General features: G+C 37.2%; 1 protein-coding gene across 1 annotated transcript; it reads right to left on the bottom strand.

Moving 5' to 3' along the window:
- Positions 1-2,819: 2,819 nt before the first annotated feature.
- LOC128515285 (uncharacterized) lies at positions 2,820-5,483 on the bottom strand. The gene is made up of 3 exons (XM_053489405.1): positions 5,237-5,483; positions 4,571-4,610; positions 2,820-3,942 (listed from the first exon to the last, which is right to left on the bottom strand). The coding sequence occupies exons 1-3, from the start codon at positions 5,444-5,446 to the stop codon at positions 3,575-3,577; spliced, it is 618 nt and encodes a 205-aa protein (XP_053345380.1). The 5' UTR covers positions 5,447-5,483; the 3' UTR covers positions 2,820-3,574.
- Between the last annotated feature and the right edge of the window lie 9,721 nt (positions 5,484-15,204).

Here is a 15,204-nt window from a genome sequence, read left to right as displayed (position 1 = left end):
CAACTATAACCACAGCCTTTAATTTATCATCACATAATTTCCTAAAAATACATTAACTGTAAAAACAAACAAACAAAAAAAAAAAACTGTGATTGTGATCAACTGGACTTGATTTTTAACACTAGCCTTGTGAATAACTTTAGCTTAAAAAGAAAGCTCATGCCCTAACTCATTCAGTGACATGGGAATGGGCGGGGTTAATTATGTACTGGAGACGGCCACATCCGACCCCAATGACCTTTATGAATCCCAATTACACCATCTACCCACATATGCAGTCATCAGTGAGCAACTTGTAACAAGCCCAGCTCTATATTAAAGATGATTCAAGATGAGGATAAATGTCAGACGATTACACAAAGTGACACAACCACTAAATCTGAGCTATATTTTATTTAATAACTTTTATCCTGTTTTAATGAGGTCATCAGCAAAAGGACAGATGACAGACCTGGGCATTTGGTGGGTTTTTGTTGGTTTGTTTGTTTGTTTGGTGATTAATATCAAATGGTCTTGTAATCTGTGTGTGTAAAATTATCCAGGACAACTTACAGATATGTTGTTGCTGTTGATGTTGTTGTTGTTGTTGTTATTATTATTATTATTATTATTATTATTATTATTATTATAAATGACATCTCAGCAGGTAATGTTTTGGTTAAAAATAATAATTCAAACATACCCATTTTATTATCTCTTTAACAAGTTTCTTTAACTATTTAACAACACAGGTCTTAGAGCTCCCCCAAAGTGTGTGTAGGTGTTAATGCTGCAGCTGAAATATCCCTCAGGTAATTCTTTTTTTTCCCCAGATCTCAAACTCTCTCTGTTTCATTACTCATTCAAATTTCCCTTTTTTAGTGTATATGTCCTACCAAGCCACATCCTCACCAGAGACATCATCACCACTACCTGACTCGCCAGCCCGTAAATTTAATTGCTAACTAAAAACTTAGTCATTTTATAGCACATACTTCTCATAATCTTATAAATACTTCACATACTCCTTAATATCCACTAGTGACTGTACAGTGTGTAGGAATTGACCTCATAACTGGGATGTAGAGGAAAGCCAAACAGTGGCCCTCTAGTGGCTGGTCTCAACACAACCCCACCCATTCCCATAATGTTAATGGAAATCCCAGTATATTTTCCCAGTATATTTTCAGTGGGTACATTTACAGTATGTTAGCCACTTACTTATGTAACATTTATTAGCATAATTAATTAGCTAATGTCAACTGTTGTCACAGTGAATCCTTCAAGACACTCAAATATTTTCTAACAAGAGTAGAATTAATTTATTAAAAATTACTACTACACAAGCTCAGTCAAGATGCCTATACACGTTGGCCTTATATACAGTTGTTGATGTCCGTTAACTTTTCACACTCAACAGCTTCAGCACTCTGTGAACAATAATTGTTTAGGAATTGTGCCAATGCCAATACTACAAGTTGAATTTGACCCTATTGTTTTTGACAGCTTAAACATCCACACTGAATGACAACTAACAACGCAGTATAAGAAGCCAAGAAAGTGATGAAGAATGTTGAAGCAACATTCTTTCAAGGTCTGCTTATTCATGCAAGACATGGCTCATTTAAACCGCTTAGTCTTAGTAGAGAAGAATTGAGTACCTGACAGCAGTTTCTTTGAGGAATGCTTTGTCTGTGGCTTGTGTGGTCAACCACAAGTTTACTGAGCGTGATCACAGTAGACATGCAACAAACAGGTAATCACAGCAAACCTCAAAGTAATGGATTGGACTTAATACTAACATGCAGCTCATAGTAAAGTGTAGTGTTTAGGCCATACTAAAAGCATTACAGAACGATTACACACAGTTTGGTCTATACCTGCTGCTATATCTCTATAGCTTCACTGGTGAGGCCACCAGACATAGTGCTATCTTCAGACATAGAATGCTGCCCAAGAACTGAACGCAGACCCTCTGATAATTCAATAGACCCTTACATTCATGGCATTTGGCTGATGCCCTTATCTGGAGCGATATAGATTTATCACATTACACATCTGAGCAGTTAAAGGGTTAAGGGCCTTGCTCTAGGGTTCAACAGTGGTAGATTGGTAGTTCTGGGGAGGTATCAGTAATTTGTTATAATTTGTTATAAGCAATTTTGCTGCCTGCATTGGCACAGTTGATCCATTCTTTGATCCCTTTGTGACAGGAATCCTGCCACTGGGAGACCTACAGTATGTTTATGAGTCCCATTGAACTTGTCCTGGCCGACTGGCGGTAACTTTATATCCAAGAAACATCCTTAACTGGGCATCATCTTTCACATCATCATAAAAACAGTTGGACCTGATGACAATGTCTCAGCAGTATATACTTCAGTTCCCCTTCAGCCTCCAACTGTTTTATTATGCAATTTGGGAACACAAATTAACCCAATCTGCATGTCTTTGGACTGTGAGAGGAAACCGGAGTACCCGGAGGAAACCCACCATGCACAGGGCGAACATGCAAATTCTACCCACACAGACTCGAGGTGCGAATCGAACCTTCAGCTCTGGAGGTGCGAGCCCACAGTGCTAACCACTACATACCATGCTGTCTCCATAAAATTCAATGTTATTTAATTTAAACAAATCTTCCATAACATTCAGGGCCTTTATTAGTGAAATATTAACATAGGTGAAATAAAAAACAGTACTTGTTCTAACAGATCTTAAAACATTTTGATTTATTTGATATAATACAAAACATACAAACTCTCTCACACAAAAGAAACAATAGATTAGGCTCATAAAACATGAGGTGCAAACTTTGCTATGTAAATAAAGTACTGCCAGATATAGCAAATGGTAAGTCAAATTTGAATCGAATGGGTCATGCATTTAGTGATATTTTATAAGTTGTAGCTATATAAATATTTACTTTCAGGTTTTTTCATCACTTTGCATGATTTACTATCAGTAATATTATTTAAAATCACAAAATTAACATTGAGAACATTGCCAAGTTAACGTTACCATTATCAGTAATTTCATATTATAGTGATTGCATAGCTTCAAAACAGCCTAAAAAACAATATTGTTAAATATAAAATCCAATATACATTCCCCCTATATATGTGTAAACTTTGATACAACATTGTATCAATTCACATATTTTCTAGTATAGAATACATTCCGTCATGGCTTTGTTACATTATACAGTAGATAATTAGCCATTTTCATCAGGCTAGGCTTATAAAAGCAGCCCATACAACAGATTAATGTACATATTGTAACAATATGATGCAGACAAATGTGTCAAAGTGTCATCAAATGGCAATAAGCCTGATAACCAAATAAGCTGTGTCAGTAAACTAAAGCATACACACCTCTAAATCTGACACATCCATAGCTTATTTTTAGGAAACTGGGAATATTATAAAATTGTAACCATTGTAAAAAGCAAGAGACAATGGCACTTTCAACCACCTTAACCCCGTGTATATTTGCTGATTAACTGTGACACAAATCTTCAGCGTAAATAAGAAATAATCCTTAGGTTTTATCTTGAGCAGGGTATGGAATATCTTGACATGGAATAATAATCCCTTTATTTAACATTAGGAGTGTCAAAGTCTTGGGCTCCCAGCAAGTAGTGTAGGCCTACACGGAGGTCTCTTAGGTAGAGAAGTGGGACATCTGAGTTTTTGAAACTAAAGGTGACCTTCTCCTTTTCGTAGAGGCTGATCAATTTCTGTTGTCTCACACACCTCTTGCCTGATGTGGCCAACAGTTCAAAGGAGGTCTTCATTTGCCCCTGTGACAAGGTCAGGTTGCCTTTCGTGCCATTACCTTCCACGACAGCACAGATGTAGAAAATGTAGGGGCCTGCAAAGGGCACCATTACCTCACTGCCATGGTGAAGCGTGAGACTATTGTTCCAGGTCACAGTGAAGTTTAGGTAAGTGGAGTCTATAACTGATGCACAAAAAATGCACACACACACATACACACACATACAAGTGTGTTAGTTAAATGTTTTTCTGTCAATTAGCAATTATGTCAAATGTACAAATGTAACTTGTCATTAACTTTTTTTTAATTAAAAAAGCAAAAAAAAAAAAAAAAAAGCCCAAACGACTAAAAATGTAACTCATACAATTTCTAACGTGCTTTGTTATTTGTACCTGTATCTACCTGAAAATGTGAAAATAATGTACCTTAAATTGGTAACATATATGGAAATCATTTTGTTTTTAAAGTATTTAAAGGTACAACTACATACACAATTGCAGGTAAAAGAAACATACCAAGAATGCAAAAGCTATACTCCAGTGACTTAAAAAAAAAGAGTATAGTTTAATATCCTTTTTCCCCTTTCTTCTACTGCTTAATTAGAAAAAAACGATAACCTCAACATTTTTTTTTATCAAACACAACTTATTTCTATAGCTCATCTGTCCATAATGTGAGAATATTTTTGCTTTTGCTGCCCACTCTTTTTCCAACAATTGGTTTGAACCAGCCAAGAGGTAAGGGTGGGAGGATGGACGTCAACAGCTGAGCCCAGTCTGGGCAAAGAAGTGGAACAAATATAGACACTTACCTTTCTTTAAGTTCAGGTATATCCCTCTTTCAACAGGACGCTGAGTCAAAAAGGGGAAATTATGATTAGTAACCGGTTAAGGTCATTTAACAACTAGCCACAGTGAACTGTGCCAGTGAGGTAAAAGTCATATTATAAATCTTTGATTTAACTGATCAAATAAACAAAAAACAAACAAATAAAAAAACTTAAAATATAAAATATATAATAAATAATAGAAAAAATGCCTTAGTTAGTTAGTTTATAAGAAAAGCAATCATGACATGAAGCACCAGCCTTACATTCAGCCAGTTCTTGATGTTCTGTAGGTGAAACCCCTTTGCCAAAATTTTAACCTTCATGTCATGTTCAAAGTGTTATCTATAGAATGTCTATATACAGTACACCTACAGTGTAAATATAAATCTATATAGACCTACAGTATATATAATAATACACAATGATATAAACATATTATAATTATACAATTATAGGCTGTTATTTCATATAAATGTCCACCTGTACCCATACTAATTTTTCCTGCCAAAATAGAATAGGCTTAAAATGTCATGAAACACCAGATAAAATTTCCTGGCGCGTTTTCATACACGGTAACTATTAAACTAAAACCCTGACCCGACGCAGACTAGATGGTTGCGTGCGTCCCTTCAGCTTCCCCACGCTTACCAAAGCTTCGTCTACGCGGTGAACTTTGTAGAGCGTGTAGACGCACAGCGCGGCGCACGCGCACGTCAGGACGCTGCAGGTGATCTGGCGCACCGAGAGCCTCCTCTGTCCTCCGCGCGCCTCCAGGCCGACGGCTGCGCGTCCCTGCAGCATCCCCGACTCAGTGTCTTTGGTGTCCATCATGAGAAATGGAGCATCTCTGCGCGGCATCACACATTTTAAAAGAGTGGGCACCCGGAGGTGGGAGTGGACCGAAAAACCACAAAGATCCCCTTCGAAAAAAGCCGACATTTCTCATCATGTGTCGCGATCCACATAGCGCTCACTTACACAACTACGCATTTCATACGGCATGCGTAAATTCGAAAGAGTGTTTTTTCATCGCCCAAAAAACTCCCTTCATCATTGCCATTACTTAAGTTATCAAAATGTGGATTATTTACAAGGTTAAGATACTTTTACCTTCTTTTAAATAACAGAAGTATAGTCAAAGAAATCAAGTAAAATGATTTTTAATTACATAAAATTACATGTTTTGGAGATATATATATATATATATATATATATATATATATATATATGCTAACCCAATTACATGCTTATACGATGGCTGATGATCTTAAATATATATATATATATATATATATATATATATATATTATATATGTCTATATATGTATATGTCTATATATATATATATATATATATATATATATATATATATATATCATTCTGTGTATAACTGTGTATGTGACAAATAATATAAATTCAATATGAATCTTTACCTTGTATATAAAATGAATATAAAACATGTAATCACTACACCCTCTTCGATTCTATGCATTTATTTACTCTTAAAAAATAATTATTCTTATTTCAGATTATTCGTAATACAATTCATGTAATTATTAAGGCTTTTTTTTCTTAATAATGCACCCAGAGAGGAAATCATAGGTGGAATTAAAATAGGTTAAAATTTATACTAAGAGCAAATGTGTAATGGCCAAATCGTTTCCCACACTTACCACTTCATCTGACCCACACACTGTATCATAGAACGACAGGAAATGCCACAGTTGCATTCGTTACATCTGGACATTTTCTGCCCCAGATTCAAAATGCCATTAATTTTTTACAAATGATTGGGTCAATTTTAGTCATAGTTCACTTTGTCATTAATGTCTAAGAGTTTTGTATATGGGTGAATTTGTTCTTATTTAAAATCCAAATAGATGCTATTCATCTGACAGTTAGTGTTACAAAAGGGATGCAACACTTGCCGTTCTGTAAAGCAGTTCTTACAGCATTCCAGAGAATACAGATGAGTGAAATTACAAACAGGTATTTCACACACTTTTTATTTCTGTAAGTAAACTCAAGAAACCATTATGTGCAGGGGATAGTGGTTTATTTAAAGACCTTTGCTTTGTCTTAGAGACAGAGATCTTATCTATTTTGGCCTTGTCATAACCATATTTAAACCTACATATAGGTTTCGAGTTAATTTCCAACATAATTCACATCCAGTTACGCTGCACCAATTACAACTTGAATCCATAGAGAAAAATGTAAATATGCAAAAAAACATCTTATTGACATTAATAAAGGTGAGTTTATGAACTTAGACAGTAAGACAGTAATGAATGCTGTTCTACGCAGAAAGATAATCTGCAAATCCCACTGAAAAGGCATAATGAAGATCACTGGGTTAGAAGGATCAGCAGTCCAAAGACATTACAGTTGTTACAGAGTTAAAGTATATAATAATAATAATAATAATAATAATCTTCAAACAAGACAAAAACCTACAAAAACAATATTTTTTGTTCTATGCTTAGTTTGACAATACTATTGTATAATAGAGTTGCTATTACAACAGTGCTTAATGGAGTATAACAAAGGGCTGAGGTAATAGCACTTTATACACCGATCAGCCATAACAATAAAAGTAACCTCTGCCTTATATTGAGTACCTTTTAAAACGCTGGGCATGGCCTTCATAAGAGCTCTGAGAGCATGCTGGGGTAGCCAGCACCGAAGTGTTAGCAGCAGCTATTAGCACTAACGTCCTGTAAGTTGCAAGATGGGACCTTCATGGAATCACACTTGTTAGTCCAGTGCTCATAGATGCTCAACTAGATTGAGATCAACACCTCAAACATGCTCTAAGTGTGCTCTAAGATTTTCTGGTGTGCCAGGGTGCATTATCCTGCTGAAAGGGCAGAATAGGGTCTGCAACAATTTTTGGTAAGTGGTGCATGTCAAAGTAACATCCAAATAAATGCCATGACCTATGTTTTTTCAGCAAATCATTCCCCAAAGCATTACACTGTATTTTCCATTATGCCTTCTTTCCATAGTGCATGCTGGAGGCATCTACTGCCCAGTTAAATGAGGCACACAGACCTAACAGACACATGATGTAAAATAAAACAATCAATTAAACCGGGCCACTTTCTTCCATTGCTGCATGGTCCAGTTCTGATGCATATGTGTCCATTGTTGGAGCATTCAGCAGTGGGCAGCGGTCAGCGTGGGCACTCTGACCGAACTGTTTCTTCACAGCCACATACACAGAAAGCTGCGATGCTCTGTGGGTTCTGACACCTTTCTATCATAGCCAAAAATAACTTTTTTCAGCAAATTCTGCTACTGTGGCCCTTCTGTCATATTGATCCTAACACGCTTGCCTTTGTTTCCTTTACAGATTAATGAGCTTTGGACATTCATGACTCTGTCCCCAGTTTATCCTTACTTGGACTGCTTTTGGTACGTACTAACCACTGCATACCAGGAACACCCCAGAAGACCTTCTGTTTTGGAGATGTTCTAGCCCAGCTTTTTAGCCATCATAATACAGCCCTGGTTAAAGTCTCTCAGATTATTATACTAGCCCATTTTTCCTGCCTGTAGCATATCAACTTTGAGAACTGACTCTTCAATTGCTGCCTAATATATCCCACCCCTTCACAGGTGTCAATATAAAGAGATAACCAATGTTATTCATGTCACCTGTAGTGAATACCATTTCTTATTCAACTGTCACTGTTTACTGTTATGGCTTTTCAGTGTATTTTACCTTTCACACCGACATAAAACTCAACATGAGCAATGCATTTGTAAAGTATGCATAATGGCTCTTTAAATCTATAATCATCTCTTTAATCTTTTATACAAATAAATCTATTGAACAATTAATCTACAAATATTCAGCCATGTTTTATAAATGTGATAGGTCCATATTTGTTGTAGCACAGTGCCTCACCTCCCCAAAAGAAGCAATCATTTGCTCACAAGATATTATCTTGTGGGAACAAGTTATTAACTTGTGTGTGCACAGCTCACCTTGTAAACACAAAGAAAATTAACTGTTTAAAAAAAGCAAAAAAAAAAAAAAAAGAGCAAAATGTCAATGTAAATGCACATAACCCAGCTTTCATTCAAAAGCCTACCTGCATTTAAACTTATGAAAATACATAACTTGTGCAAACAAAATAAACGACTTAATAATAACTTGTTCTTACAAGATAAATCAGTTGTGCATACTACATAAAAAATCTTATAGTACAGTTAAACCTTAGATTGCAATCATATTTTTTGTCCGGAAGCATACATGATATTTCCCCATGAGAAATAGTTGAAATTCAGATGATTCATCCCACAAACCAAAAAGATAAATATAAAAAAAATATTAATACAAAATATCAAGTAAAAATAAAACAAATTAATCTTGCACTTTACCTTTGAAAAGATTACCCACAATCCCACAGCACGCGAAAGAGAAGAACCATTGGCTCAATTGTGATCACGTGCTGCTTGGCAGACAAAGCGCTTGAGTACTACTTGAATTTTAAGACCTCGCTTATTTATCAAATTAAAATTTATTTACAAATTTTGTTTGTCTTAGCAATTAGACATATTTCAGTTGTATTGGTTCCGGTTGTGCCAACATTTCTTATAGCTACCTTTGATATTAGATTGCATGATGGAAATGGCCAAATTAGTTAAATTTCCATTCCAGTTCTTCCTCTTTTATATTTGAAAATAGCTTTTTATTTGTGGCTGCTGCTATGCTTATGTATGAACTTGAAACGCTAAAAATAGCGGTTTCATTTTTACAATACACTTTCAAACCTAGTATCCGGGCTCTTTTTCAGGTGTCTCAGGTGATTTGAGGTGATGTTTTATTTAAGTATTTATGAGGATTTTTTATGAGGATTTATCTAGCAGGTGCTGTATTCCTTTCCTAAACAAATTATGAAAACACATGAACAATTATATCAGAAAACAATATTAAACACATTTTCCAGCTATGCAAAATATGGAATAAATTAATTATTTAATATTGAAATAAATCGCTTTAAAATAATTGGCAATACCTGCTAACCCCCCAATTTTTTTTTTTCGTTTTTGCCTTTTATGTTCATTAGGACTCTTACTGTATAATCATGATTTGTCAAATGCTTTGCTAGACATCAGAAAAACATATTCTTAAGGTTATATGGTCGAAGATATTTCCAAATCAGATTTCAAGGTGTGTTATTTGATTTAAAAAAAAAAATTAACTGGAGACAACACATAAAGGTTATCATAAGTATAATTATGCAATGCTTCCAACATGGGTAACGGTACAAAACAATAGGCGTGGTTGCAGCCAGAGGTCTAGAGACAGCTGATTGGCTGAGCTGTCTCAGAGGGGAGGGATGAGAGGTACTTCGTGCTTCCACATTAATCACGGCTCTACACCTGGAAACACGCGATAGTCTTCGCCCCTTCCAACTGAGTGGTAGTAGTAGCCTATTTTAGAGCCCCCTAGTGAGAGGGAAAAATTGGACACGGCTAAATTAGGGAGAAAATCAGGGGGAAAAAAAACAATAGGCGTGGGAAAACTAATCATATTAGAATTTGAATCAAACTCAAAAGAGCATGAAACATTCTATAGCATAATTGTGTGTCAAAAAAAGAACAACAGACCAGTTATATATTCTTGAATTGTTAGGAATATTAATAGCATTGTAGTGGGTGGCAGAAAATTATCAATATAGTATACTAATCACATATGACAGTTTGTCAGCACTTGGATGAGCATGAGGAATCAGAAGGTCTTGTAGGCCAGACATACTGTTTAAAATGTTATATGCTGTTAAAACTGTATAATAATTATGTGAAGGTTTCTTTTCTTTGGGTTTCAGCTCATATAGGAATTATGGGGAAATGAGAAAGTGGAAAAATTGACTAAGCAATCATTAAAATAAACACAATTCAACTAGAAATCCAAATAAGTATGTATGAAGTAAAAAAGAAAAATCATCAAGGATCATAAAAATATAAAATCTGGCCACACAAGTGATACAGGTATCAGCATACAGAAATATGTAGGTACAATTGTGTTCAAAATAATAGCGGTTTGTTGAAAAAGGTGAGTAAAGCTCCATATCCATATTGTAACTTTTAATTTAAAAAGAGAGTGGTGATTGGTGCAGACTTCAATGGACATGTTGGGGAAGGGAACAGAGGTGATGAAAATGTGATGGGCAGGTTTGGTCTTCAGGACAGGAATGTAGAAGGACAGATGGTGGTGGACTTTGCAAAGAGGATGGAAATGGCAGTAGTAAATACCTTCTTCCAGAAGAGGCAGGAACATAGGGTGACATATAAGAGTGGAGGCAGAAGCACTCAGCTCGACTACATCTTGTGTTGACGTTGTAATCTGAAAGAGATTAGTGACTGCAAAGTTTTGGTAGGGGAGAGTGTAGCCAGATAACACAGAATGGTGGTGTGTAAAATAACCCTGGTGGTGAGGAAGGTGAAGAGGACAAAGGCAGAGCGGAGGACAAAGTGGTGGAAGCTGAGAAAGGAAGAATGTTGTGTAGTCTTCAGGGAGGAGTTGAGACAGGCTATGGGTGGTCAGGAGGTGGACGACTACAGCCAATGTGATCAGGGAGACAGGTAGGAGGGTACTTGGTGAATCATCAGGTAAGGGGAAAGTGGACAAGGAGACTTGGTGGTGGAATGAGGAAGTCCAGGAGTGTATACAGGGAAAGAGGCTAGCTAAGAAGAAGTGGGACACTGAGAGGACTAAAGAGAGTAGACAGGAGTACAGGGAGATACAGCATAAGGGGAAGGTAAAGGTGGCAAAGGCCAAACAAAGAGCATATGAGGACTTGTATGCTAGGCTAGACAGTAAGGAGGGAGAGGTGGATCTGTACAGGTTGGCAAGGCAGAGAGATAGAGATGGGAAGGATGTGCAGTAGGTTAGAGTGATTAAAGATAGAGATGGAAATGAACTGACATATGCCAGGAGGGTGATGAGAAGATGGAAGGAGTACTTTAAGGAGTTGATGAATGAGGAAAACGAAAGAGAACAAAGAGTAGAAGAGGTGACTGTTGTGGAACAGGAAGTAGCAAATATTAGTAAAAGTGAGGTGAGAAAAGCGCTGAAGAGGACGAAGAGTGGAAAAACCGTTGGTCCTGATGACATACCTGTGGAGGTATGGAAGTGCTTAGGAGAGGTGGCAGTGGAGTTTCTGTCTAGTTTGTTTAACAAGATCTTGGAGAGTGAGAGGATTCCAGAGGAATGGAGGAGAAGTGTATTGGTGCCAATTTTTAAGAACAAGGGAGATGTGCAAAGCTGTGGCAATTATAGAGGTATAAAGCTAATGAGCCAGACAATGAAGCTGTGGGAAGGGTAGTGGAAGCTAGGTTAAGGGCAGAGGTGAGCATTTGTGAGCAGCAATATGGTTTTATGCCTAGAAAGAGTCAGTATTTGCTTTGAGGATGCTGGCGGAGAAGTACAGAGAAGGTAACAGGAAGTTACATTGTGTCTTTGTAGATTTAGAAAAAGCATATGACAGGGTGCCAAGAGAGGAGCTGTGGTATTGTATGAGAAGGTCTGGAGTGGCAGAGAAGTATGTTAGAGTGGGGCAGAACATGCATGAGAGCTGTAAGACAGTGGTGAGATGTGCTGTAGGTGTGACAGAAGAGTTCAAGGTGGAGGTGGGTCTGCATCAAGGATCGGCTCTAAGCCCCTTTTTGTTTGCTCTGGTGATGGACAGGATGACAGATGAGGTTAGACAGGAGTCTCCATGGACTATGATGTTTGCAGATGACATTGTGCTTTGTAGCGAGAGCAGGGAACAGGTGGAGGAAAATTTGGAGAGGTGGAGGTATGCTCTGGAAAGCAGAGGAATGAAGGTTAGCCGCAGCAAGACGAAATACATGTGTGTAAATGAGAGGGACTCAGGAGGATCGGTGAGGCTACAGGGAGCAGAGGTAAAGAAGGTGCAGGATTTTAAGTACTTAAGGTCAACGGTCCAGAGCAACGGAGAGTGTTCAAAGGAGGTGAAGAGGCGGGTACAGGCAGGTTGGAATGGGTGGAGAAATGTGTCAGGTGTGTTGTGCAATAAAAGAGTAGTATAAAAGCGAAAATGAAAGGAAAGGTGTACAGGACAGTGGTGAGACCAGCAATGCTCTACGGCTTAGAGACAGTGGCGCTGAAGAAAAGACAGGAGGCAAAGTTGGAGGTAGCAGAGCTGAAGATGTTGAGGTTCTTCTTGGGAGTGACAAGGATGGATAGGATCAAGAATGAGTTCATCAGAGGGACAACCCACATTAGAGGTTTTGGAGATAAAGTCAGAGAGGCCAGAATGAGGTGGTTTGGACATGTTCAGAGGAAAGACTGTGAATATATCGATATGCTAAGGTTTGACCTGCCAGGCAGGAGGTCTAGAGGAAAACCAAAGAGGAGATTTATGGATGCAGTAAGAGAGGACATGAAGTTAGTTGGTGTGGGAGAAGAGGATGCAGAGGATAGGGTTAGATGGAGGCAAATGATTCGCTGTGGCGACCCCTGAAAGGGAACAGCTGAAAGACAAAGAAGAAGAAGAACTTTTAATTTAAATCACACAAATGCATTGGACTCCCTGCACGTTCTATTCTGAATCACAACATGAAGAAAAATATGCTAAATGTTTTAATAGTTTACGGAAAGTAAAAAAAAAACTAATATCAGTCTGTTAAAAAAAATTGCAGTGTCATCATTCATCTTTACGTGATGAATTTACTGTTTAAACAAAAATGCTTGAAGTTTAATCTTTCTTCTGCAACTCTGAACTAATATTTAGTTGTATAGCCATGCTTTTTGAGAACTGCTTGACATCTGTGACAACTGTACTACATGGCACAATTCCTCGGCATTTCTGGGTTTTGTCTCAGAAACAGCATTTTTAATGTCAGGCCACAACTTTTCTATTGGATTAAGGTCTGGGGATCGGGCGGGACACTCGATAATGTTAATCTTGTTGGTCTGGAACCGAGATGCTGCTCGCTTACTGGTGTGGCTGGGGTTGTTGTCTTGTTGAAACACCCATTTCAAGGGCATTTCCTCTTCGGCATAAGGCAACATGACCTCTTTAAGTATTCTGATGTACTGAAATTGATCCATGATTCCTGAAAAGTGATAAATAGGCCCAACACCATAGTATGAGAAGCATCTCCATATCATGATGCTTGTCCCTTCATGCTTCACTGTCTTCACAGTGTACTGTGGCTTGAATTTAGTGTTTGGGGGCCTGACAAACTGTCTGCAGCCTCTAGACCCAAAACAAACAATCTTGTTTTCATCAGTCCACAAATTATTGCACCATTTCTCTTTAGGCCAGTCAATGTATTCTTTGGCGAACTGTAACCTCTTCAGCACGTCTTTTTTTTTAACAATGGGACTTCTTTCTAAAAGCTTGGCCTTACATAGCCGTTTTCTAATAGTAACAGTACTTACAGGTAACTTTAGATGTTCTTTGACCATGCTGGAACTGATCATTGGCTGAGTCTTTGCCAATTTTGTTATTCTTCAATCCTTTTGAATGGTAGTTTTCCGTTTTCTTTCACATCTTTCTGGGTTTGATCTCCATTTTAAAGCAGTTGATATCATTTTAGCAGAGCAGCCTATCATTTTCTGCACTTCTTTGTATGTTTTTTTTATGTCTAATCAACTTTTGAATCAAAGTAGGCTGTTCTTCTAAACAATGTCTAGAACGACCCATTTTACTCTGATTTTCAGAGAGAAATGCACAGGACAACCTTTTCTGTATTTATCCTTAACTAAGGGGAACTTGTTTGACACTTGTTTGTTACAGAATAATTTACCTCTCTAATTGAACTCCACACTGCTACTATTTTGAACACACCCTATTTCAATTAATGATTAAATTACACAGAATCAGGTGCATCCAATCCTGACTGTTGGGTGTGTTGGTTTTCTATTACTCCACTACACCTACAAGTAAAATATTTACCATGAAGAAATATAATTTCTCCCAAAACAATTACTGATCTGGTTACTGATGTTGGACTATTATTTTAAACACAACTGTAAAGTTGTGTTGCCAACTGTAGCCAAAATATGAGGCAGGAACCAGAAGGAGGCTGACTGAGACTAGGACACACAGGACTAAATCAAAATCTTTACAGAATACAGTAGGTAACCATCCAACTTTAGCATGCACACACTGTGGACAAGCAGAAATGATTAAACCACACTAATAGATTCCAACAAGTATAGCAAATAAAAGCATAACATTATGATGGCCCAATATGAAACCAACATTGAAGCAATGGGAAAAAAATACTTATTAGGAACAACAACAGAAAATATCTAAACTTTGATTAGGTATTTGAATGAGACTAGATTTTTCTCTTTCTTCTTTTTTTTGTCAAACTATTGTTCTACACTCCAGTCCAGCAGATGGCAGGAATGCACCTACAGTACAACCTAGCTGCTAATCACAAAAAAAAAACCTTGAAGAAAAAGAAAGTACTTCGCCTGTTTGGTTTAGTTTTCCCAGTTAGATTCTTTGTTAATGCTACATAGTTGTCTTTTGCCATAGTTATTGTTAGCATTAGTCTTAGCCGTAGATCCCAGCCATAGCCATGGTTTCCATGTTCATATTTGTTGTATTTATAATGTTTTC

This window comes from Clarias gariepinus, chromosome 27, assembly GCF_024256425.1.
Source record: "Clarias gariepinus isolate MV-2021 ecotype Netherlands chromosome 27, CGAR_prim_01v2, whole genome shotgun sequence".
Lineage (NCBI taxonomy): Eukaryota > Metazoa > Chordata > Actinopteri > Siluriformes > Clariidae > Clarias > Clarias gariepinus.
This window is presented reverse-complemented; position numbering and strand designations above follow the sequence as displayed.